This window comes from Perca fluviatilis, chromosome 13 (assembly GCF_010015445.1).
Source record: "Perca fluviatilis chromosome 13, GENO_Pfluv_1.0, whole genome shotgun sequence".
In the NCBI taxonomy this organism is placed as follows: domain Eukaryota; kingdom Metazoa; phylum Chordata; class Actinopteri; order Perciformes; family Percidae; genus Perca; species Perca fluviatilis.
In genome coordinates, this window is record NC_053124.1 from 24,077,991 (window position 1) to 24,105,478 (window position 27,488).

A 27,488-nucleotide genomic window follows, 5' to 3' on the forward strand; every position below is an offset into this window, starting at 1 on the left:
AATCAGGATCTGGTTTCTCCTAATTTGTGGACTCTTGAAAAGCCATCTACGCTGGGCATATTTGCATGCACAAAACAATCATAAAAATGTAATCATCACCATCAGCATTGTTTACCGAACATAAAAAATGCATTAAATTGAATGTCAAGAAGCTGTCATATGCCAAGCAGTAATCATGGGTTGATCTTCCATCAGTGAATCATTTGGCCTTTAACACATCATTAAACTCTGCTCTCTGTATCACAGAAAAAGTTTCAGGTAACGGTACCATCATAAACTTGTGGCAAAAGGTTTTGTGTTGTTCTCACAGACTGCGTGGGTGACTAACAGTAAAAGGGGAAAAGGTTGTGAGACTACACAAATACTGTAATGCACATCCTGACTCACTGTCATTAAACATGTGACACACATGAATGTGATGCCCTATGTGGATTATTCAAAAGGTCATGAGAATATAATTGCTTAACAGCATCACCTGCTACTTTACAAAAAGAAAACTTATAAAAGGTCACAACTAGACAGGTATTTCTTTATTCTCTTTTTAAAATCTAATCAAAATGCTTTTTGAGGTAAAGTATTTAATACAAATAAAAAAAATAAATGGTTGTTTTACATGAAAAATTTCAAGGTTTTTTTTCCAAGAGATTGTGCATTGAAAAAATGTGAGTATCAGTGGCCCTGAAAAGACTCGTCTTCACACACTGCCCACATAGAATGAGTCACTCTCTGTATCGGTTTTGGTTCTGCAGATCCAGGCCAAAGGTCATAGAGATCATTGAGAGTCGATAGAGACGGTGTGATCAAATTAACACAGTGGTTCATTTTCCCTGGTATCATAAAAGGCAACACTGGCTCTACATAACAAATGAGCACTAAACCGCAAACTTGAGTGAAGTTACCTTTTCTAAGGTTAATTAGATATTTTTCACCAGAAGGCAGCTACTCTTGATTGCTGATCTCTCATCTAAAATAAAAATCTACAAATTGCACAGATATTAGCAGATATTATTTATTCTTGTAAACCACTTTATTCACAATTTTTTCGATGACCCACAAAGGTTTGGTTGTCAGAAGAGCGGGGGACACAATGAAGTAAATATATGCAATTTCACAGCCTATAGCACTTATATCGCAGTATATGCTCTTTAATCCCTGCATTTATCCTCTAACAATATCTAATTATAAATACCTCATACTTTATGATACACTATAAAGACAGTGCTTTACTAAAAGAATTTTTTAATATACAAGTTGTAAACCTGAAATATTAAAAGTAAGCGGGACAAGAAAAACAGGACTTGGATCATGCCCCTTGGTATACGATTTATTATTTTAACAATAAATTCAATAAATGTATATTATCTATGTATTTATTTGTTACATTTTGTTTTACAAAGTTAGGAAATCAATGTTTAAGTCAAGTCGGATGTTGCCTTACACATAAAAAAAATGATCCCAGTCACTTCCATATAGTGAGGCATACAGCTTATTTATTAAACACTGGTTTTGGATAGGTATTAAAAATCGGCCAATACCCAAAGCCCAGGTATCGGTATCAGGATGGAAAAAGTCGGATTGGTTCATTCCTACAGTTACCTATACAGGCACACATGTAAATCACAATACATGCACACACATGTGCTAGAACATGTACCAGCCTCAAAGAGGACCTACGAGTCCTTATGTACTAGTACACGGAGCGATACTTGGGAAATGTGAGCGTTGCACATGAAAGGAAAACGTCTTATGCGGTTATTTATGAGCATGGTATAATTTCAGCTCTCTGACTCATCCGGTTATGCAGCTCTGAGAATATCAGATAACAATATTTGCATCTCCATGTCATTTCTTAGTAAATGGTAAGGTGAAAGAATATGTTGGAATGTAGTCACCATACACACTGTACACTAAGCATAACATGCCAATCAATAGTTAAAAAAGCATTCCTTTTGTTTTAAATATCCCCTGTCAAGCCATCTTAGTCAGAGAGTGACAAACGTGCAAACCAAAAAGGTCCAGCTGGATGCTTAGAATATTTTACTCTTTTGAAACAAAAATCCAAATCTTTCGTTTGGATTTCTACCATCGGTCTGGCTGTCAAACAGAGATTTACTGAGCTCAAGGAGAAGAGTTCAAGTATAGTTTACACAATCAATAATCACGGTGTTAAAGGTACTCTAAGTGATGTCACGCGTTTTTTAGGCTACAACATTTTTTGTCACATACAGCAAACCTCTCCTCACTATCCACGAGCTGCCTGTCCCCTGAACACACTGTAAAAAAAAAAACGTGGTCTTTGTAGACCGCCCAGGGTCCACAAACACCAACAAAAACAAAGTGGCCAACCTGGACCACAAAAACATAACAAACCATATTCCAGCGTTCAGCCAACAACCAACAAGAAGGATTTAGGGTGGGGGTTGTGGGGGGGGTTGGTTCGCTGAAGCCCGGAAGGGAGGGGACAGGATGAGGAGGAGGGAGGGGCGAGCTAGTTTTGTTTTGTTTGAAAATACTTTGAACGTCAACAAGAATAACGTCTCCCAACATCGCTTAGAGCACCTTTAAAAGGTAACTGCAACCATTATTAATCCACTGCCCTGTGTTTAATCTATTTAGCGTGACTCCTTGTTAAACATTCTCTTTACATCTTGAAGCATTAGCAATGAACGCCCTGTCCAGACATATAGGTTTAACATTAAAGTGGAACTCCACTGTTTTCACACATCAGTCTGTTTACAAGTCCCGGGGAAGCACTATTACACAGGTGAAAAAAAGTCGTATAAAACCTTTTGTTGCTGTAGAGGGAGCTGCGCAAGTTTTAAAATAAAAATAAATCTGGGGGTGTGGGGACTTCTATTGCCCCGTCCTGCACCCGATTCTCCAAACTGATGGCACTCGAATTGCTTTGTGGATAGTCTACATCCACAACGTTCCCCTTCCAGGATTGCTCCGGTGCCGCTGGAAATTCTGCCGGATTTCACTCGTTTTGGTTACCTTCCGCTTTCTTTGTGTTGGAATTTTAAACTCCGGTGGATTTATGAGGACTATGGTTAACTGCTCCTCAGATCTCTGCAGGGTAAATCCAGACAGCTAGCTAGACTACCTGTGGCTCCGTCCGGCGCTTAGCCAAGACGATTGTGATTGGTTTAAAGAAAAAAATGCCAATAAGCCAGAGCACGTTTTTCTCCCATCCCGGAATGCTGTGTGGACTAGCCAGACCCTCCTCCGCAGCGCTGTGGAGGAAGGCCTGGCAATGCAAGACTACATTGCGGATAATGAAGGCAGCAGCTTTGTGAAGGAAGAAGAATGCATGGAATAAAAAGGACGATATCTCTGGGTTTGCTGCATACATTTTTATATTTTGTTTGTCTGTTGTTACCTGACTTTAGTTAAATAGATATAGCATACGTTTATATTCATTCAGTGAGAATTAGGGTCTATAGTTCCCTGAAAGGTGGTCAAAGGTGGACCTCCTGCCGAGGTCCCTATTTTGACACTTTACAACTATATTTGACACTTTACCTTTAAATACTTTTACTTACTGTTGTACAACTGTCGACACACTGTTTTATTTATATATATATATATATATATATATATATATATATATATATATATATATATATATATATATATATATATATATATATATATATATATATATATATATATATATATATATATATATATATATATATATATTTTATATATTTATATATATATATATATATATATATATATATATATTCCTATCATTATGCATACTGTATACATTTACTACATTCCTGTTTATATTCAGTTTCTTCATTTACAATTACAGTCTAATTTCTATTACTTACATTTTTTTAAATATATTTTATCTTTTAATTTAATCTGCACTATTTTATGTTTAGATTCTCATTTTGTATTTACTTATTTATTTTTTATACATATTAAATTAGCATTGTTGGAGCTTAATACTTAAGATTTCCATTGCCAACGTTTACTCCTCTGTAATGGTTAAATGCATATGATAAATAAAGAACTGTAACTGACACGGAGTCCGGAGTGAGACAATGCAAAATGAAAGATTGAAATATTTCTGTTGATTAGAAACAAGTGTTGAATGGTGTTTAAAAAATTTGCATAGGCTGAGCCTCTACAGAAGTGACAGACAGGCTCAAGGCAACAGCCAAAGCCATGTGTGAAGAAGTAGACTTCTGTCAGGTGATTTGCAACAATAGAAATTCTCCACGAGTTTGTCATTCCACTCGTATTTCTAGTAAGCTGTTAGACAGCCAGTCTGTCACACATGAAAGGAAAACAAATGACAAAGTTCAGTGGCAGAGTTTTGACTAAAGACATACAAGGGGCTCAACCGGCTACAGGTCTTATCCTAGCAGAAAATTCTTCAAAGTATTGAGTCTCTCTCTGATTTGGGTAAAGAAAGAAAAGAAACCCCAAGGAAAGCAAATTGGTGGATCTAATTCTAAAGCTAGGACATGGAAATATCAGTTTCACTGCCTATCTTGTTTGGATGCCCAGTGTTATGCCTCATGACACTACTACAGAAGAACCCTGTAAGATGGGTGGGGCTGGCCAAATGCCTCGTCTGTCAATGGCATCAGCATGCCTGTTCACCACAAACTGTTTTTTTTCCAAGTGTATGAGTTTGTTGGCAAGTTATTGAACAAAAACATCTATGAAAATGATCATACAGGCACACACCTACAGCACTAAAACATCCCCTTCTTTGTTTTAAATTCATTCAACAATATTTGCTATAGCGTAACCAGTATCTTTAACCTTGACTCAACCAGTAAATAGTTCCACAAAATTTGTTCTTTTGAGTTTTACCAAAACAGAACACTGTTTGGCATATAAAAGAAACCTTTTAATGCATGAATAAAAAGAAGGATATGAAGTCATGGCTTAGGAAACTACCTACATTTGGTTCTCCTATTCTGATTTACATGTTTAGTTTTCCTATCTGATGAGCCTACTCCGTCTTCAATTTCTATGTGTGAAAAAGACATGCCTTTGCTGCCATCTTGTGATGTAAAAAAAGTACAAAAGAATATGGTCCCTCATAAACTGGAATACTTAAGGATAATATAGGATAATAATATTCATAGGACTAAATTAGAAGTCATATTTATTAAACTATTTAAAATGGACACCAACAAGCTATATGTAAGTGATTTGAGCATCAAATGCCCCATTACCTGTGCAACTAGTTGCACAGCAGTACAAATATTGTAGAAAGAGCTATTTATACAGTATACGTACATCTAGTGATGCATGCAAAGTCACCAAGTTCCTTTATATTGTGAGTAGAGTGAAGCAGAATAATAATGCACTAATTTAAGTTCCTACTGTGTTTACATAACGTAGCAACAGTTGATCTGCACCTGTCATCGTGTCCCCCAAATTCCTCTGAACATCTTATCTTTCTCAGACATCTATCTTCTCCATCATCCGCCACAATAAAAGGAAGCTTTGGTCTTTCCCTGCAACTGTTGACACTTTCAACATACCAAACAAACCAGTAGCATCAAGGAAGCACATTACTATGCACAACAACACACGCCCAAATACTGCAGCTCGTCCTGCAACTTTCCCAAATATGTTGTATGGTCACAACCTCAAACTTCTTTACTGTTTTTACTTATTCCTGTTTATTCTATTGCTCGATCAAAGGCCATCTTCAGATAAAACGTTGTTACAATGCCAAAACATAAATTGTGTTATATAATATATATAAAGGTGTTGAAAACATTCTGGCATGAGACCTAATGCTGCATGTGTCAGGAGATGTTATGAAGCAAAAATGGATTGTGATTTTATGAGTATGTTTAGATAAAGTTGTAAACATTTATTGCAGTGATGAGAACAATGAGAGTTGTGTGTCTCTGCTCCTGTGATACTCCCAGAAAAATTTAAATAGCAAGCATGAATTTAAACCCCCTCACAGATCCTGTGATGGATGTTCTTCAAATGACCCCAACATTCTGTATTTATTAGTAGTTAGTACAGGAGGAGGCTGGGGAGATGGAGGCAGTTCATATTGCTGGTAAGCATGCGGAAGCAACAACTGCCAAAATTGTTCCGTTTGCTGTTCATATGGACTGCTTAACTCATATTGTCCATATGTGTATGGGAAATTAGACTTTTAATTTATACTCTTACCAAAGTCAGTATCAAACATTGACCCAGTTTAGGCTTGGAATGTGGCTGTAAAACTTGGTTTGTTTCTTCATGAAGACCAGCAGATGTGGGTGGCCTAAATTCATGTCACTAACAATAGAGTAGTATATCAAGTTAAACATGGAAGTGATGCATTTATCCATATTGTGATAAGAGCTTAAAAAAAAAAAGAATTATCATTTCATTGTTAAGTTGACATGCAGAAACATTTTTTGGCAATACATTTGATTTAATCATGTATGTATAATGTATTAAGCAAACCTTTGCTGGTTACAGCTTCTCAAATCTCAGGATTTGCTGCTTTTCTCTGTTTTATATTATTGTAAACTGAATATCTTTGAGTGTTTAATTGTTGGTTGGACAAAAGAACCTGGAGACATCACCTTAGCCTCAGAGAACTTGTAATCACTAAAATTGTTCTATTACTGTAAACCAGAGATCTTCAACAGGGGTCCAGGACCTCTAGGGGGTCCTCAGAGTTACTTTAGGACTAATGTAACCAAAGTAAACTATTTTTATGTTTTGACAAAAATTAGAATGTCTTACCATGAATCCAACATATAATTAGCAAACATAAATCAGCCTATTTGTAAAATAAAAAAAAATAAATAAAAAAAATAACACTTACTTACTGGCCTCTAGGTAAGGTGGTCTCTAAAGTAGCCATCCACAGATACAGGTAATCCTAAAGATTCACTATGCCACATGTATGCTCAACATTAAACTATGATTTATAAAATCATGCCAACAATTATTATTTTATTAGCTTAGTATTCTATATACTAAAAAGGTATGTAAAAATGCTTTAGGCCACCCACACGTTATTGTAGGCCCAGTTTAATATGCAACTTCATTTTATACAATATATGTAATAGGGGGTCCCTGATCTGTCTCTCTTAGGGGTCCTTGCCTTAAAAAATGTTGAAGACCCCTGATGTAAACGATAATTAAAATAATCTTTAGTTGAAGTTAAAGATGTTGAGTATCTGGAGATGATCTGCTTGTAAAAAGCTGACTTTTGTTTTAATTTAAAGGATTTAATTTATTGCTTTTTATGCTTTTAAGAGAATCATTTTCCATCACATTGTCTTTCATGTTTTGTAATAAAAAATATGCAGTGTATTGAACCATGAACATTGTATTGTGTATTGTACCAGACTGTGAACTGACCTACAAATCAATACTGTACCCTTATTGTACTGAGTGATAGCTCAGGATTGAAAAAATAGAATGGACTATTGGACTAGTCACGTGGACGACACACACTCCTTGGATTAGTTAATCTGAGTTATGTTACAGAGCTAAGGGTATGTCACAGGGATCCTGGGTTATATCACTTATATACAGGTATGTACAATTGACAGCTCTGTTGTAGGGGTGTGGGAAAAAAATCAATACAGTGTGGTATTGTGATATTTTCCGTGGCAATACTATATCGATACATAGGCGCTAAGTATTGATCTTTTATTATTTATGTGTTGGTCAGTTTGTCTGCTTGACAATCCCATTTCGCAGCAATAAAATCGAAGTGAGATTGTATCTTTTTAGATAAAACAGATGTTGACAAAGCAATATATTGCAGAATATTGCAATATGTTTAAAATCGCAATAATATCGTATTGTGACAGAAGTATCGTGATGATATTGATAGTGAGGCCTCGGGTGATTCCCACCCCTACTCTGTTGGTAAACAAGGCAGCTCATTCACTGCTGACTTATACCAGAGGAAATGTTCAGCCAGCGCACATTTCAGGACCTAGCCAAACAGTAAGGCGAGAAAGTTAAGGTTAATTATTTAAAGTGTATCATCTTGGCTAAAGAAGTATACTGCTTTACAGTAACAACAAATCAACGCTTGCTTATGTGTCTAACATTCCCCTTGGGCTACATGTTGTACATTCCAGGACAGAAGCTACAGACCTGCAATTTCCTAAATTTCAATTCAATTCAATTCAATTGATTAAATGACAGCTTTCAATTTGTAAGTTAAGGACTATTAAATTAACTTCATTCACATACATTGTTTATGTTGAGTTTTAACTCCAGAACACTTGCAGCCCTGGACTCAAGCTTTTTTTCAAAGAAGATAAGACTCTCCACTTACCCCTGATTCAGGTCGGGTTGCACTTCTGCCGGATGCCCGTGTCTCTCTGATCGTGTCTCTTCGGGATCAGGACTGTGTGTGTCTGCGTTCGGGGCTGACAGCTCGACTGTCAACCGTTCTTGCACCGTCTTGGTACTGTCTGTGATCTGAGTAATTGTATCCACCCACTCACTACGCTGTGGAGCCCTATTGTGTTCAATCTCTGTGGCATCTGATTGCAGCTCAGCGCTGCGCGTCAAAGTGCCTGTGACAACCTCTACTCCAGCAGACGTATCTGTGACTGCACTAGCTGTAGTGTTACTGCTGGTTTCTATGCTGTATTTGTTCACTTCACCTATTTTGGCTGCCTGTGCAGTCAGTGAAACTTGCTCTTCTGTCTCTCTAAATCTGGGTGTGATTATGTCTTCCTCTCTTAGGTTACTGGAAGCAGCATGCATGTATTCAGAAATCATGATGTCTTTGTGAGACAGATATTGTATCCCCTGACTTGGGAGTCGCTTCCCTCCATTAAGGGGGTCTTCTGTTTCCAAATCCTTGGTCCAGTTCCCCTCTGACTCCTCCCCCTGCTCAAGCGGCTCACTGGAGGGTTGAGCAAAGTTGCATACCATCAGCGTGTTCACCTGCTGAACCGGTGTGGCCGGTATCTCCTCCTTTCTCTCTTCCTCCCCCTCTTCTTTCACCTGTGGCAACACTGTGGTCTCTACTTCTTTCTCGTGACTCTTTGCATCATTGCCTACAAGAAACTGAGATGTTTCAATCTCCTGCACTTGAGCCTCTGACCTCTGACCTCCTACTTGTTGCTCCACTTCGATTCGGCTATTGACACCCTTTTTCTCTTCTTCATTGGCCATTTTGCCTCCTTCATTCTGCATCTTAACAATTACCACCCGAAATTTTCCCTCATCTCTGTCTCTTATCCCTCTTTCTGCAACCTCCCCCTGCTGTGGAAACTCACGCAGCCCGGCCTGTTTCACCCCGTCTACCACGGAAAGTTCTTCCCTTTTATCCACCGTGTACATCTGCTCATCCCCGCTCTCCTCTGCGTTGTCCTCTTCAGCACTGTAGTAGATCTCCATGACACTGCCATCATCTGATCCTAAACTCAGATATTCTGGACTTAAAGGCCCATCAGACCCGTCCCTTTGTCCGGAAGGAGCAGAAAAAGTCTCTTTTTTTTCAAATCTTATTTCAAGATGCTTTGCTGCACTCATTTTTTCAGGTACGGGAGAAGGACAGACAGGATCAGCACTCGCTTCGTCCATGACTAACTCTTTGACTACAATTACTCTCCGTTTGGAGTCCGTAACCTGAGTGTCTGCCCCTTGGGATGTTGCATAGTCTGAAACAAGAGGGGAGGAGCTTTGAACCACAGGGGCTGACCTGTCTTGAATGAGGCTAAAACTGTCTGATTTCACCTCTGAAAGGGAGCGGCCCGGCTCCGAGTGAGGAGTTTTATCACGGTCAACAAAACCTGAATTGAGAGAGGGAGGTAGATATCTGTGGTAGGTATATGGGTCTCTTTGAGGCTCAACAGCAGTTTGGTAAGAAGTAAATCTGGAGCTCTCGCGAGGAGAAATCACCTTTCTCTCGCTAAAGGTGGCTTTTAGGTTCGTATAATCCCCTACAGCATCATCCATTCTGCAAGGAGTAGAGTCAAACTCATGTGAAGCTGACAGGCGAGAGTAAACATTAGTTTCTGTGTGACATTCATTAAAGGTTTTAACCATGACGGGTTCTGATCTTGTGTTAGGATGTCTAATCTCGGTATGGATTTGAGGCGACGGGTTTGAGAGGGATGACAATACCTCTGAGGTAAAACTCTGCGGGAAAAGTGACTCATACAACTCTCCATAAACTGCATCTGAACTGACAGAACGAGCACCCTTCTTCCCATTAACAGCCAAGTTTGTCTTGACACTTTCGGGAATTGATCTCTCAGTGCGAGAAATTGAGACTTCTTGATGGACAGAAGCAGAGTCTGAGTTGAGTTGAGCTGGCTTGTCAGCCTGAGGAACAGGGGTTGACTCTGCAATTGCGGCGGCACTTTTAGAGTCAACACTTGCCAGGGAGAGTTTGCAAATTTGAGTTGTACTGTCATCTACATCAGGGGCATCGGGTTGATGATGTGATAATGTAACTCTGATGGATTCAGTAAGAGAGATCTCAGTTTTCGTGCGAGACTGCTGGAGGATGTTATTATCACACGGGCCGTTGCTAAAGGAGACAGAGTCAACAACTGCCGCTTTTTTATCTGAGGTGTCAAGCAAGTTTGGAGGCTGGCTAGCTGGAAGGCTAGGCACAGTCTGGTTATTGGCATCAGAGGTGGTTTCTGTACGAGACGTGGAGGCAGGTGGATTGGGGTTATCATGCACGGGAATGTTCTCTTTCTCCTCTGATGAGTCTGGATTATCCAGCTGCACCTCAGGGATGGTAGCAATCGGTGCTTTTTGCGGTTCCTGATACACATCAAGAACATTGGAACCATTTGTCAGAGGTTCCATCGCATTTAGTTCGGTGTTTAAGTCAACAGATGACTGCGATTTGTTAGGGAGAGTGAAATATGATTTTGACTGGTTTGTGGCCACAGTGGGAGGAGAAGAGATGTCGAATGTATTGCTAGTGTCGAGCTCTGGTTGAGACATGCTGAACATTGTCTTTGTGTTGGCCTCATCCAACTCCATCTGACTGAGGTCCGTAGGAGTCTAGAAGAAGATCATTTACAGAATTTGCATTTGTAGATGTGGATAAGTTAGCCCCAGTTTGCATCCCTCTTGTTTTATCATTACAATCCAAAGAGCTAAGCATTATGTCATTCAGAAAGATAAATCCCTGAACTTTCAAAACTGATAGTCTTTCTAGAAACCTTTGATGTGCAATAACTACTTTTTGGGGCAGGGTAACTAGTGAAGGCAACATTGACATATCATCACCTTTTAAGTTAACTAGGGTACTTGTTAGCAAACAGTTGCATATTTATACATCTAGTAGTTAGTAGCAACATTATTATTCATTTGGAGCGGTGTTTGTGGCCACCTGGTGAATGTAAGTCACTGGAACATTTATTCATTAAAAGCAGGAGAGTGAGGAAAAGTGAGGAAAATGTATTGGTCACAGAATTGAGGAAAAACACACAGGGAACGGGCTTACCTCCTCTTGTTTTTCAATGTCAGGTCTATGAAGGCCAAAAGCGCTCTTAGAGATATTTCCTTTATCATTCTTCTTCTTCTTTGTACGCCCAAAGGAGAAGGTAGTAATCCTTTTTGGCTTACGGAGGTCCAACTCTGAGTAGCTGAATTCTTTGCCCTGAGAGGAAGAGGGAAGGATGGAGGGATGGACAGTGAAACAGGAAGAGAAGGAGGAAGAAATGCAAGACATTGAATTTCAAGAGAAATATTAAATCTTAAGAAAATAAACATAAAATGTTATCAAAAGCATGTAAAATATATTGCCTTAAACAAGACTGTATATTATGATTAATAATTGAGTGTAACTTTTATGACCTTTTATTAAATAAAAAATAAACTGAAAATACATACCCTACATACCAAACATACCTAACCACTGTGAAACCCTTGCCATGGGTTAATTAACCTCCAAACAATGCCTCTTTGAGTCACAACAATGAAAAATCATTCCACCGAACACATTATGACAAACAAGGAAAAGAGCTGACACCCTAACTTCATTCCAAGCAGCATAATCTGCTCCACCCTGAAAAAAATTAAAGACTAATAGAACACAATCTACTTAACCTGGTACTGCAGTTGCTGGCTCAAATACTGTGAATTAGAGGGCCTTTGAGGGTATTCTTCTCCATTATACTGTTATATAGCCTGTATTTACAGTATATAATAGACTTACAGCAAATATAATCTGCAGCCAGAGAGATTCAGTTTATCACCAAATAATTTTGACTGCTTAGTTTGGGTACATAGATTTTGAAGTACAAGTCATGACCGAGCCATTATTGAAATAAGTATAAAAGTATCTTGAAAGAGCACCTAGTATGACCCAGCTATCTTAACCAAGTGGAGCTTCATGAGCAGGGCCACACCTCAAACACATCTCTTCCAGCATTCCTATAAATATCCACCTAACAAGATTCAAGATTTTCTTTATTGTCATTGTAACCCTCTCTCTCATTCGCTCTCGCATTCTGCGCCCCTCCCACCCCGTTTATTTCTTGCTCTCCTTTCTCCTCTCCATAGGAGAGGAGAAAGTCGTGCCCGGGTACAATGGCAGATTCCCTACCATAGTTTCCCCACAACATAGTCACCAATCCGATATCAACAAGCGACTTCACCTCATAAACCAATCATCTTTCATTAATAAATTGTTTAAACATATCTGGTTATTGGTGTGGTCCTGTGTATAAAAGACACAAAAATGTGCTCCTGCAGGGAAACACTAATTGCAAAGATAGAGGTGATGCTATTCTGGTGACTACGTGCAAATTTTTTGTAGAGCCGCGATGACAAAGAAGAATGGAACAGGAGGCTGTCTGTCATGCCACCAGTTTTCTAACTGGGTGTGCCTGTCAAATTCTTCCTTCTGCGATGGATAATTTGGAAAGTATGACAAGCAAAGACAACAATCACAGTGGAGTCTTAGCTGAGACTGTATGCGGTGGACAGGGTAACTCTGCAATGTTAGACACATCTAAAGTCTAGTACATTAAGGTGTCTGTGCATAAATGAGTACTAAAACTTAACCAAAGATTACAACAACAAAAATGCCACACACAAAAATTTTAACTGTTTTTGTTTAAAATTTAATTTATTTTTTATTGATTACTGTGAATCCACTAATTCTTACTGTATCTATCTACAGGTCCTGCTATTAAAAACTGGTTTTCATTTTAGTTTAACATAAAGTTAAGAACTTTTGAAATAAGAAATATGAAGCATTGAATGAAGCATTGAATTCCATAAGCAAAAAATCCTTATCTTTGAGCCATTTTTGTCCATAAATTAGTCTTTCAAGTCTTACTTGAGGGGAAAAAATAAATCATACAACTTTTTAGCATTAACCATTTTCACATAATTGTCAGTTGTAGTCAGAGTGCTTGCTGTTCAGCAAAAGTTATACTGTATTGGCTAACTTTAAGGTTGTCAAGTAGGCAAGAAAGAAACCACAGCTGTTAGGTGGCCACATGATAACGTATTAGTTATGATGATGAGTGGACATGTTATCACTGGTGACAAATACACAATGTAAATAACATTCAGCTCCCTCCTGGGACACTCAACAAGGGACCTGTAGCAGTCCTCGTTAGTGTTAAACCTGACCAACTAAGGCCAATGGGATGCTCTTTTCTACTGATAAGTGGGATTACTTTCTTCACATGTCATATGTCCTACAGGTCTAAGCTACAAAGCAGTCAGATCCAAATTGATCGTCACCACAACGCTGCTGCTTAGCAGAGCACTGGTGCCCTCTTCTGGAGGGAAATAAAAATGATTTGGTGTATTTCTCCTGTTTCTCGGTCTAACTCTGTGTCATATTTACGACAGGCATACCTGGGAATTAAGACCAGAGTAATGCAGATATAATTAAACCATATAATTGTGGACATTAAATGCAATAATCACAAATTACATGAAATTTGAACAGACTGTGTGCAAAGACATACTGTGCTGTGTGTGTTATTTTCTGAGGTATGGTACCCTCTAGAGTGAAGTCCTGTCTGTTGGTCACCTGCAGCCAAGTGTATGTGTTTTTGTGGGTGTAACCCAATTGAGATTATAGGAGTGGTTATTAAGTCTAAGTGTGGTTAAATAACAAATGATAAATAAAGTAATATGGTAAAGATTGTGCTTATTTTCAAAGTGCAGTTACAGTTATCTGTGAGTGTGTGCTTGGGATAATTGATGGGTTAAATAAGTGATTACCAAACTTTTTCTGCAGGGCCCCCCTTTTGTAGATAAAAATATTTTAAGCAAGTAAAGCTAAATTTAAAGTCTCTTTCTTTATTTATTTGTGTACGTGTAAAGGAGTCATGATTGTGAAAGCAAGACCCTAAGGGAGCTTCTACAAATTGAAGGTGGAATGGGGTCCTATAATCACTAACGGGCCATTATGCTTAACTTTCACTAAAAATTTTCCCCCCAGGACATTCTTGTTCAGACAAGTTTTAAAATCTTTAGAAGGCCGTGAGAAAACCTATAGGCCTGTTCTGCTATCTGAGAGCCAAACACGCATATGAATAAACCCATGACTAAAATATGAAAGACATTGCAAGTGTGTCTTGTATTTTAGGGATGATAATATAAGACTAAAGCTCAACACAACATTAGTCCACATGTCTCAACCTTTTAAGAAACCAGAGTGAGAATGCTATTTTTAAACTTTAAAGCTTTAGTGCGTAACTTTTTTTATATTAATGAACGTCCGTGACATTCAAGCCATGGCCAAATGAGTTGATACAAAGCTCTTTATATTTCTCAGTCTGGCTATGCAAATACCTCTTCTGAAGAGACCATCATGTTTTTTTCCTCTGTGTTCTTGGCTACTAGCAACTGCGTGGAGGAGGGGTGGGGGTGGTGGGCGATCACGGAAGGCTTGTATCATGTGGATGCACTAAGTAATGACAGTTTTGTTGTCATTACTTAGATTTCCTCAAGGGGGAGACAGTAACTAAGCACTATAGCTTTAAACAGAGTAAAATGTTTATCTTGTCTTAAAGGGATAGCTTGGACATTTTGAAGTGGGGCTGGATGAGGTACTCAATCCATAATCAGTAATACACTGACTATGAAAAAGTACCTCATACAACCCCACTTCAAAAGATCCAAATTATCCCTTTTATTTCAGAAAGTGTATAGAGTTTAAAACCCTGTCTGGATCAGTCAAATCATGTGAACATTTTGTGCTAAAGACATATTTTACTGGTATACAGTATGCTAAAAAAGATATTCCCCATTCAGAACTAATGAGGAAATTGGTAATGCTTTCAGGAAAAGGCAAAGCAGTAAGTTTAAAAACTGGTTATCAGTCTGGCAATCAGCCATCAGCTTTTGATTGCCAAGGTTGACTCATTTTCATTGCTTATAATTATGGTCATAATGCTCCTGTGTAATTAAAGGTCATATTTTATTTATGAATGATGATCTCCATGATGCTTAAACTGAATTTACATACCACGAATACTGTACAACATACAACTTCTTTCAGTCTTCATTATTGCCTTTTCTTACATACAGCTGCACTCCCAGTCATCAGAGGAAGGCGGATCCCTCTTGAAACTGCCTCTCCTGAGGTTTGTAACTTTTTTTTTTCTAAAAGTATGTTTGTTTTTTGTTTAGTTGGGAAGGCTCTGCAACCAATGCTGGTGGGGTCCTATAAAGCTTAGTGGAACATTATAAGTGATATCTGCCTAAAACACACACTGTAACCAATGTTTCTGAATTTAAATTACCCAAAATAACATTCATTACTTAGTTTGTTAATGTAAATAAGACACACAGTATTTACCCTACTTTCACACCATTCATCCAGTACAGTTTGACACACAGACACAAAGGGATGAGTGGCTTCATGTCTGCAGCACATTTGTATATTCGAAGCTTACTTCCAAATTCAGACTAATGCTCAAAATATTGAGTTGACTGCGTGACTGACCTTTGACCTCGGTGCGGTGCCATAGAGAGAAAACCTCTTGTCGTCCGGGGCGATGTTGTCGGCCCAGGCCTCTCCATCCTCGGCAGTGTTACTGGGCTCAGCAGCACTGAGGGGTACACTGTTAAAAACATGAAATCAGTGCAGTCTCTACTAACTGAAAAATACATTAGCTTAATTTGTACTTTCGAATGTTTCCTGCAGCAGAAACAAATGTGTAAATAATGTGAGCTTTGAAGGGCTGTCTGGTCAAACATCTGACACGTTTAAGTTATGTGAATAAAGACAACCTTTTTATAATAAATGAATGAGTTAATATGCAATATACAGTACAGTATACTATAAAAATGAGGTAGTGCATGAGGAAAACTATACATATAAGTCATCCTGTGCAGTATAAGCAGTGATTTTAAAAAGAGAAGAAATATGCTGCTTAGCTAAATAAAGCAGTGAATCATCGCTTAGGGAATGTTGAATTGAACCGGCTAAGCAGAGAGCAGAGTTTATTTTTCTTAGCACACGTTCCATGTTAAGTATGACTTTTCCATAGAACAAAGGCTTATTATGCCATTAGGACAACATTAATAAACATACAAACTTGCTAGGAAGCTACATGACCTAAAATAATAAACTGGTATCTAGAAGCCTAAATAAGAGTATTTAATTTGGATAATTACATTTTTGTCCACTTTGTTGCAAAACAACAGGCTTTTGGCTTTGTTCAGTCATCAGAATTGTTTTACAACTCATGTCTTGGGACATACGGTGTCAGTGTGAGGATGCAGGGGCTTTAAAGTCAACAGAGTGGCTCCATAAATAATCATGAGCTATCATCACCTTAAACAATGGTACAAAAGCTGTTTTCCTTTGCACAACTGGATGAAACAGGAAGTCAAATGACAAGCAAACAATAGCAGCAGCGCCACAATTTAATAGACCACTGTCTGTGACTTCAAAACTCGTACATACTCACAAGTGTGCACATAGCAAACATGCACACCATTTGCTGTTATGCATAGGGCTGTGCCATTGATCGAATTTTGATCGCAATTTCAGCTCCTAATGATCACAAAAACAATGTAATTGAGGAAAAACATTATTATTTAGCAAAATAAATTTTGCAGGTAAACTCTTATTGTGTCTTGTGTTCTGAATGGGAATTCAAAAAGTCCAATGGAAAAAGTATTAAGGGAAATTTCACAGTTTTATAGGTTCAATAAATGCAACATCTTTCAAAAAGTCAATGAGTAATCTTGTGAAATAATCAAATTTCAATATTGACCAAAAATAATTGTGATGATTTTTCCCATAATCAAGCAGCCCTAGTTGTGCAGGTAGGAGCGATCTTTTCCTGTACCCATATACTGTAGGTGACAACACAGGCCGGCTACATTAGGCCTTTAAACATGGCAGTTACTGTGCCGACTCTTCCATGTTTAAAGGCCTAATGCAGCTTTAACATTTGGGGGTTTACATTGTTATATAATTTGAGAGCCTCACGTGGACACAAATACAAGCAAAAAGTAAAACAGACAGACAAACACACTTGACTTGAATATTTTAAAGTGGGGTTGTAAGAGGTACTTATCTATAGTCAGTGTACAGTAGATTGCGGTCGGCACACTATATTTAGAATATTTTCAGCGCTTTACCTTGCTTTCAGACAGCCCTCTCGGACAAGGAACTGAAGCTGTTAAATATATACCAGACTCCCTTGACAAAAACTGTATTTTTTGTGATAAAAGATGTCCAGAAATAAGAGCATAAGTCATATCTTTGTCCCTAGGTGACGTGTGTTTACATGTAAACACAAAGAAGCATGCAAAGCCTTTTGTTCTGTGAACTTGCAACACCAACACCTGCCATTCTGAAAAAAAGAATCTTGATTTGGATAAAGTTCAACAGGATGTACCTGAGAGATGAGAGTGCTTTCTTTACTTTCTCTGGCTGTGCAGTAAAATGTGGGAACGTTTGTTTGCATAAGAACAAGATTGATTGATTGATAGAGAGAGGGAGGGAGGGAGCTGAGGGGGGGGGGCCGGGGGAAAAAAACCCCCAAAACAACTTAATAAAAAACCCGGGGAACCCAGGGCCCCGCCAGGCCGCGTGTTTTAGGCACCATCTCAGTCACCTTACAGGAATAGTTGAACATGTTTGAAAATATGCTACTTGCTGTATAGACAAGACTGGTATCCATCTTCACATTTAACTCCAGGCAAACACATACATGACTCTTTCCTCTAAAATCCTGTTGGATGACCCTTAACTGAAATATCAAAGCAAAAATTTATTCTCTACTTCCTTTCCAGAAGCTCAAACAGTCTTTGGTAACCTTTGGGTGCATTGGTATGCATGTTGGTACATGCAGGCATGCAGACTTAAGGGGGAGGACAGACAACTATGTAGGTCACCCTGTGTGTGACGACTGCTTATCCCCACAATTACATTTTAATTAGGCTTTAAATGCAGCTTAATTAAAGGATGTCTGCATCTATGTTGCTGTCATCTGTCGAGGGCCTTACTGCTGTATTCCCACATGTGCTACTATCATCAAGTGCTATTGCCTGATGTATTATTGCCTGATGTATTAAAGTTATTGTAGCGCTTATCCCTTCCTCATTACCACCACTGAGGTGCCCTTGAGCAAGGCCCTTAACCCCAACCATACTGATGTATTATTGCCTGATAAAGTTATTGTTTAACTATTTTAACAGCTATCACTTGTCGAGCATCAACTAGCTGATGTTGGATCTCGGTCATTTGCTAATTCTGCTTTAAATAGATACACAAAAACATATTGATTATGCTTTCACTGTCATTCTTTGTAGTGAACCACCATGCAAGATTTAAATTATCTTGCAAATTATTTAGTTTAATTCAATATTAGGTCAATAAATTACAAAACAGTTTGCAGAGAGAGAAGTGATCCCTCCATTTAAAAAAAAAGGGATCATCTATATCTTTTGTTTGACTGATACGTAATGATGCAAGTCAGACATTTTTTAGGCTATGGAGTCATTTGGAGTCAATACCCCTATTTCACAAAAAACAATAGACAATAGATAACTCCACAGCAGTATCACCAATTTACTACTTGAAGCCCATCATTTACTGACAAAGCTATCTTTAACTTCACTGAATCCAGCTCTATGAATTCCTCTACTGCTAATTAAAGGCCAGGCAATAGTGAAGAAAAGCAAAACGGCAACTAAGGACAGCGCTAATAAAAAAAAAAGAAATAAACTGTTTAAAGCACAAACATAAATCAAGTCCTGTAGTATTGAAACACATGGACTTTAATACCAGATATTGTCCCATGTGCATTGCTGCTAATGTAGCCTCAAGATACTAGCCACAAGTAGAGCTGTAACAATTCCATTACATTCCATTTTTCTATACAATGAATTGTCTCAGAAGTAATTGTGATAAAAGGCAAATTTAAAAATATTTATTTATGTATTTATTTTTTCAACAAATTAAAGTTATGAATGAATCCCAGGATACATCTTTTGGTTACATCTGTCATGTGACCCAGATGGTGTAATAACACAAACACAGCCCATGATGTAAACATCCTTCTTTTTTTAAAATCATAAAACATTGTATTTTTTTCTTAAATGAACATAAAACTGACAATTACCATCAACACCTTCATGTCATACACCTTAGGACTTTAGCTAATGTTTGCAATTAATTGCTATTCAACAAAAGAAAAGGGGATTACTTAAAAATGATTGAGATTAGACAATTATTAAATAATTGTTACAGGCCTAGCCACAAGCAAAGATAAGGAGTGGGTTACAGCCATCTGGTTCTTTCTAACTCCACATGCCCAGATTTCTTTTAATTTTTCAAACTTGTAGTCTTCAGTCCTAACCGATGTTGACTTCAGTTGATTTATCAGAATTCGGTGGAGTTCCCCTTTAGTGTTCTGTTCTGTAGTGTTATTACATAACTCTATATCCTTCAACATGCTCATGTAACAATATATTTTTTTTAAACAGGGTAGACATCATACTTTTAAGGAACAGATCTGTTTCCATGTACTTCAACTCACATCCACAGACAATACTAGGTCACAATAATAGTTCACTCTGCTTCAATAAAAATGTTTAAGGATGAATTATTTCTACTGAGAGATGTGCAGTAAACTCACTTTATGTAACCCCAGTTCCTACACAAAGATAACAAGTTCCAATATACAGTGACTCATTTTGACCTTGACCATTGTTCCGGATGTCAGGTATTTAAAACACAGCTGAGTCAATCATCAAAGCTTCAACTATGACTAAGATTTTGCCTATGTATCCTTCGGCACAATGATGGTGTATGTGTATGGCAATTGATTAGTAGTTGTATAACAATGCAGTAGACATGTGGAGCGGCAGGTTTCTCTACAGTATCTCTTTAACCACAGCTGCAACGACAAACCTGAGCAGATACCAAAACGCTGGGTGTGTTTGTCATCTTGAGTGTTTCCTGTCAGTTACAGCAAGGAGGGTGACATTTCAAATAAGTCCAACATGACTTTGACATCCCCTTGAACTGTATGAATTGCTATGAAGTCAAAACAAACTTGAAGATGTATTTCTAAGACCTTGAAATCCTCAAGTATTTGCCACATAAATACCCAGGACATGGATTAAAACTGAATCCTTAACTAACAACAAAAACAGATTTAGTCTATGTCTGGATTTAACTCTAACTGGGATTATCATTCAGTGGTTGAGAGGCTTTCCATTCTGTTTTAATGTGTTATACTCCTGACCTGCAAATGTATATTAACATAAAGCTTGTTGTTGCTGTTAAACTGTTATCCTTGCGTAATCCCTGTGTGCAGCTCATGTGTGCAAAGGCGGTTCTTGTAGTGTCATTTCTTTTTCTTTTTTTGCCCTGTGCAAACACAAGCTGTCTTTCAGTCTGATCTACAACCATGAACAACATGACTACATTGCCCTGTCATGCGACTTGTGGCTCAACCACCGCCTCACCTGTGTGTGTCTTCACACCCCTTTGCTTATACATTGTGTCAGGTTCAGTGCTGTGTCTCCACTGTAAACATTTCAGGCCACAACAGTGAAGTTGACAGTGTTGAACGCTTCAAAACTGACTTTTAAAAACGTTCTATGTGCATGTATGATACTGTTAAACTACCTTTGTCTCTGCAGGGTAAGGTCGCACTTGACTACTACACCAACATCATCCAAGTTCTTTCTATAGTCCAACTACAAGTGGGGAAAATGCAGGGTCTACTACTTGCAGACATTTTGCACAACACCCTACTGTCTGGTTTTGTGAGAATGTAGTGATAGTAATGCTTGTGTTTAATGCCTGAGCTTGACTGGTGAACCTACCTATCTGCCAATGTTGGCAGATAGGTAGATAGGTAATATATTGGATAGTAATTAGGAAAACTATCATAATGTTTGTCTAGCATGTCAAGGAGCATGTATTGTTTAAAAATGAGCACATCACAGGCTACCAGATGTTGTTTATAGCTCTTTTACAATGATGGCTTTATTGCTCAGCTAAAACAGCGTGCCTTGTGCATACATGCCTAAAAGTCATGAATAAAAGTTCACACTAAATTTGAGGGATCTGGTCTTGGATCTTGAATCTGTTTTCTAACTGGTAGCATGAATGTGTCTTACTATTTTACAGTTCCTTTTCTATAAGATTAGCGCTGTAAAAAATTATTACTTTCATTATCAATTAATCTGTCAATTTTTAAAAAATAGTGAAAAGACACAACACAAAAGAAAATAGTGAAAGACACAACACAATTGCCCAAAGCCCAAATTGACCTGTTTAAGTGGCTTGTTTTCCCCAACGGGCAGATATTCAGTTTTAGTATCACAAAAGACTAAAAAACACACACTATTCACATGAAGAAGCTAGAGCCAGAGCTAGAGACAAATTATTAATTAATTCGAACTAAATTGTTCAACTCAAAATAACATGATCAAAGTGATAGAGATTAAAATGATAAAAAAAAAACAATAGATAATCATGCATCTTGTCTTTGACTAAATACATGCCTAATAGGGCTATAGCTGCAATATGTTTGACTTTTCAAAAAAAATTATAAGCTATTGTACTGCATGGTCCTGAAGGATTCTGCAAGCTTTCAGAGACCTTAAGGAAGTTTAATGTCTCCATATTTAATTTGTTTTTTTGCACAATTACATAATGACTGAAAGAATGGACTGAATGTTATGAATGGTATAGTCCCTCTTTTAACAGTCATGTCTGGACAGAAATGTCCTTGATCTAAATCACTATCAACTCAATAATCTTAGGAAATGGATTTGGCATGATGCAGAAAATAACCCTTTTCAGCTATCATTACAGAGTTTCCCCCATAAAAGTTGTTTAGCCCGGTGTCAAGTGTTACTGACTGATGGCAGCATTAATATAGAGCCCAATAGTTTCTGGGATAACAGAATCACGGATGGAATCGCGAAATTCATTTATTTAAAAAAAGCTATAAAGACAGATTTCATAGGGCCCTACATAAAGACACAGCTGAAATAACAGGAGATTTGAAATATGACGAAAGTTTAGGTTTACAAACAAGCCGCCCCACTATAACTGTAGTTTAAAAACGTCTTAAAAATACATAAAAAAATAATTCCCAGTGGCTTAGTCCTGGTGGGGGGCAACTTAGGCCCAGTGGGCCACCAGGCTTGCAATACACTGGGGGAAACCCTGCATTGACGTCATTAAATACTTTATTGCTGGATACATTTCTTCGACAGCCTACTGTGTGGTAAGATTTGAGTTACAATGGTACTACAATGGTAGTCTATAACCTCGACGTTTCACTTCCAGGATTGCTCCGGTGCCGCAGGAAATTCCGCAGGATGCATGTATTTTTGCCGATGTCCGTTTCCGCTTTCTTTGTGTTGGAATTTTAAACTCCAGTGGATTTATGAGGACTATGGTCGACTGCTCCTCAGATCTCTGCAGGTTGAAGTGAGACAGCTAGCTGTCTCAATGAGCTAGCTGAGTTTTCTCTCACACAACTATTTCACAGCGGCTCCGTGCGGAGCTTAGCGCCGCCCATGGCGCTAAAAGCGAACTGTGACGTCAGTGACTTCATCGGACCTCAGCAAAGGGAGGAGGACAGAGAACAGGATGAATGACAGATACCGACTGATGTCTGCGACAAAAAAAAATCTCTTGACTCTTCATTCTTTCTAAACTTCAATCAGTATGTTGCTGCTTTACAAACATCATTTGGTTTCTGCTGGAAACTGAAAGTGACCAGTCACACTGGCATTGTTTCATTGCGGTACCTTCAGATGATTACATTTTAAAGATGACTTCTCTTTTCTTCATAATGTGTAGACCTTCTACTTTTTGTTATTTTTGTAGTTTATCTGTTCGAAGAACATCCACTATATTTATTCAGAAAATAGCCGAGTGCCACTGCTGTTTGTGAATGTTTTTTTCCTTGTTTCACCCATTAATTTTTGTCTGAAAAGAGCGCGACAGAGAGGAACAGGCGCACACACACACACGCACACACACACACACACACACACACACACACACACACACACACACACACACACACACACACACACACACACACACACACAACACACACACACACACACACACACACACACACAGTGGTGTGCCGTTCATCTGCATGTAGCCTACTCTGCCCGTGTTAAAACTGTTGGCAGCAGCAACAACAACATCCACCATGTGTTCAGGAAGTTAACCAACTGATTGATGGGCATAGCAGAAGTAATTCCAGCCAATACAGGTTGAAAGGGCAAGGGCCAATGGGGAAACACCAAGGCTGTGGTCTAAAGTGTGATTTATGGTTCTGCGGAGGCTCCACGCAGATCTTTCGCTGTAGCCTACGTAAGTGGCCTGAAGTTTATACTTATGCGTTGGTGGGTGTGTCGATCTCTTAGCAGGGCCGGCATGTGTGTGTGGGGATTGTGTGGTAGAGAGAGTGAAAGAGTGACGGCGTTTAGCTTTGGAGCGAGTATCGACTATAGAGGCATAGCGAGAGAAACAAAGTGTCTCCCCTGTGTTTTCTGACCACAGTGGGAAATCTGTAGCAGGAAAAGTGAACCCTCTCCTTGATTTCATGTTGTTTATGGAGAAGGAGAACCAGGAAATGAGTGTGGGAAATGCAATGCTACCAAGCCACAGCCGAGCGACATGTGTCGCCGCGACGTGTAGTTAAATTTTCCAGGCTACGGCGTAGGTCCGTGTCTCCACATATTACGTAACTATGCGACGGTGGAGGTTATTGACGTGGGTCTGCCGTGATGAAACTACAATGTTCCGAAGGAAGACTACAGAAAGCTCATCTGGATACTTCACCCCATGCATTCTCACCGTGTTGTTTCATGCACGATCTCTCGCTATAAACATGGACAACCCGGTGGAAAATATTATTTCATCACCATTTTATTTCCCATCTTATTCTGCATTAATTATGCCTGTTCTTGTGAAGCACTCGCTGCATGTCATTTTCTTATTATAAAGCACTGAGCTGTAGGCTGTTTCTTGTATAGGTGTTCTGCAAATAAAAGTGTATTATTATTGGTTGCTCACGCTCACCCTCCTGCCCACTCATAGGCCTATTTATCCGCATGAACACTGATTATTGTATGAAAATAATTGTTAAATGTATGCAAGATTAGCAGAATATGTTAGGCCTACGGATCTACTGTACATATTCTGTGTTATAAGGGATAGATGATTGCAGGTGGGTGTCCTCATTATTAATGAGGACAATATTCTTTAAACTGTAAACACAGCAGAGCTGTTCACTGCTGACTGCTGTGCGCATTTACGCACGAGGACAGCAGTCAGCAGTGTAACTCCATTTATTATTTCAGAAGCTAAAAGTTAAGTTATGTTTTCTTTGTCAAGTTTATAACTACAGTTTTTAGTTTTGTTGTTTAAATGTCCCACGATATTAGCTGCAGTGGCATTACTGCATGCTTGGAAATGTTTACAGTTACTAAAAGCAGCCTCTCTAATCATTCAACTAAATCTTTAAAGAAATCCCTCATACATCATTACAAAAAGCTACATCATTTAAAAAGCAATAGTCTACAGAGAGGCTGTAGAGGGGGAGTGAAAATAACTTATTTGGGTGGGTATGGGTGGATGATTTAACCCTTGTGTTGTCTTCCCATCAACCATGCAACGTTTTTTCTGGGTAAAAATTTTAAATGAAAACTTTGTTTTCAACCTTTTGTTGTTCTTTTGACACTTGTCATTTTTCCCGTTTTCACCGATTTTTTCCCAGGGTTTTTGTGACCTTTTTCCAACATTTTTGTCAATTTTTTTTTCAATGTTTTTGTCGATTTTTTCCAGGGTTTTTTAAGCTTTTTGAAAAAACATTTGTCACTCTTTTTTTCAAATGCTATAAAATGAAACATCCAAATTCAATAAAAGTAGTGAAATTATCATTTATTTTACCTGTGAAGAGTAATGGTTGTATGGAATCCAAATTTCTGATATGGAAACTTTTAAAAAATGTGTCAAGTTTGACCCAAGGACAGCATTCTCAAATAATATTCCTACTTTCACACATGGACAAAATAATGTAGTCATATCTATAGTGACTTCAACAAAACATACATTGAAATAAGTCATGGGGGGTGAACGGGTGAACTTGTTTCGGACGCTGCTCTGGGCTAAAATTAAACCAATGTCCAGTGTACTGTGGAACGTTGGATTCAACGATCCATTCATTCAGTTCTGTATGCATGCTCACTGTAATTTTACGTATAGGAGATGAGAGTTAAGTTCTCGCATTAACCGGTTTATTAAACCACTCAAACAGTGCCATAAAGTACATTATCATTATTATTAAATGTGTTGCAATGTCTCACAGAAAATGAAATGTACGCACGGTGCATACTAGGTTACTGCCAGCACTATGCGTAACTTAATATTCTGAATATGAATGGCCAAATGTGATGCGTCTCTTTATTCAATTTTGCTCCCGCAAGGACTTGTGGGATGGCATTTTCTCCTTTCCTCCTTTTGTAGAGGATGATCCAGTGTATCCTATGCTAAAGGAGATGATAAAGGAAGCATTGAAGCACCTTTCCTAATTATTTATACAATTCTAACGGCTCTTATCATGGCTGCTACTTAACTACTTCCAGGTCATTTCACTCCAATAGGAACCTTCCATAAGCAAAATTGCCCAACACTGACGTCATCACACTCATTCCCAATGGTTTAACTTCATCACTCAGTGACGGAGCACAGAGGGACAGAGTTTTGAAGTTATAGTCCTGGCCCTAGGCCCTGCTGACCAAGGTCCAGCCAAAATGCTGAATATAAAGTGGGCAATAATACGTTTGGAGAAGCTGAGGTAATTACACTGTAGCCTAGGATATCTTTAGTTTTGTGGCTCTTTAAAGCGCCATAAGCTGCTTCATGTGGCTGCTCCTCCATGACAAGACATACTACACGACACATGCACAGGCATGAACACTGGCTACTGATAATTCAAGACATTCTGCAAGCATACCTGAGCAACTCCGGCTTCACGGGGACAGAGTCATTCTTCGGCTTTGTCTTGAACTTTAAGAACGAAAACCTCTTCTTTTCGCCCTTATTTTTGTCCACGTCCTTCTCCACCGATTCGTCCAATTTGTCATCGACCCTGGAGAACAAACTTTTCAGAGATCTTTTGGATGAGCTCTTCGCCATCTCCACTGGTCGTGATGTCAGCGAGGCAGAGCGGGACTGGCGGGTCTTTACACGAGTCCTAACTTCGTGCCCGCTGATGATCGGTTCATAAGCTGATGAAAATAGTCGCGGAGTGGGAACAACCTACACGGATACCACTTGTTGACAGATGACAGCTGGCAGCTGCCTCATTTTCTATGCAGTATGCAGAGCTCAGGTGTGGCGACGACACGCCCCCGAGGAGCAACACCCATCCCACAGCCTCCCAGTGATACTGCTTTCTGGTCTTGCTACACACAACCATTAAAATGATTCGAAAGCAGTTCATTTTCTCCAAGTTGCTTGCAATTATGCGCACGTTTTTTTTTATTGGTAGTCTGCCTAATATGTAAATAATGTCCCTGGTTTCCACTTTCCAGAATGATCAATTGTCCATGTTCATTATGACAGATTTACCTGTGTACTGTCCAATTGGATTCTGTAATTGGTTTTTGGGGGAAGGAGTGTCTCCATTGATGTGTTTATGTGTGTCCTTTGTTGTGTTTACAATGTTGTTGGCATCTGGTGGTGCTTTTTTTAAATGAAATCTTTTCTGTGTATGTGTTTTAGACTGCTGCACACTAAATTTCCTTTTCTAAGGATAAATAAAGTGGAACTTGAACTTGAACAGATATGGAATGTCTGTCACAAGGGAAAAGAGACCCTGGCATCATCGGTGTATCCCCCTGTCAAAATCGTATTAAGTCATGTTTAAAAATATATTCGAAGATGTTATCAATAATATTTAAAATCTGTATGTCTGATGATAGGCGATAATAACTAGTAGCATTTGCTATGACACAAATTGGAAAAGTTCAGGATCACAGGTAATTATTTAAAATGTATATCTTTTGTA

The 27,488-nt window shown here is 38.5% G+C and overlaps 1 protein-coding gene across 1 annotated transcript in view; it reads right to left on the reverse strand.

The window, feature by feature from the left end:
• The window catches only part of crybg2 (crystallin beta-gamma domain containing 2), a 47,720-nt gene extending 20,477 nt beyond the window's left edge, over positions 1 to 27,243 (reverse strand). The window contains exons 1-4 of the mRNA XM_039820937.1: positions 26,433 to 27,243; positions 15,911 to 16,028; positions 11,438 to 11,593; positions 8,291 to 10,992 (exon numbers count right to left, since the gene is read on the reverse strand). Coding sequence (XP_039676871.1) covers positions 8,291 to 10,992; positions 11,438 to 11,593; positions 15,911 to 16,028; positions 26,433 to 26,614 — 3,158 coding nt within the window. The 5' untranslated portion in view covers positions 26,615 to 27,243. The remainder of the gene's footprint in view (positions 1 to 8,290; positions 10,993 to 11,437; positions 11,594 to 15,910; positions 16,029 to 26,432) is intronic.
• Positions 27,244 to 27,488: the final 245 nt, after the last annotated feature.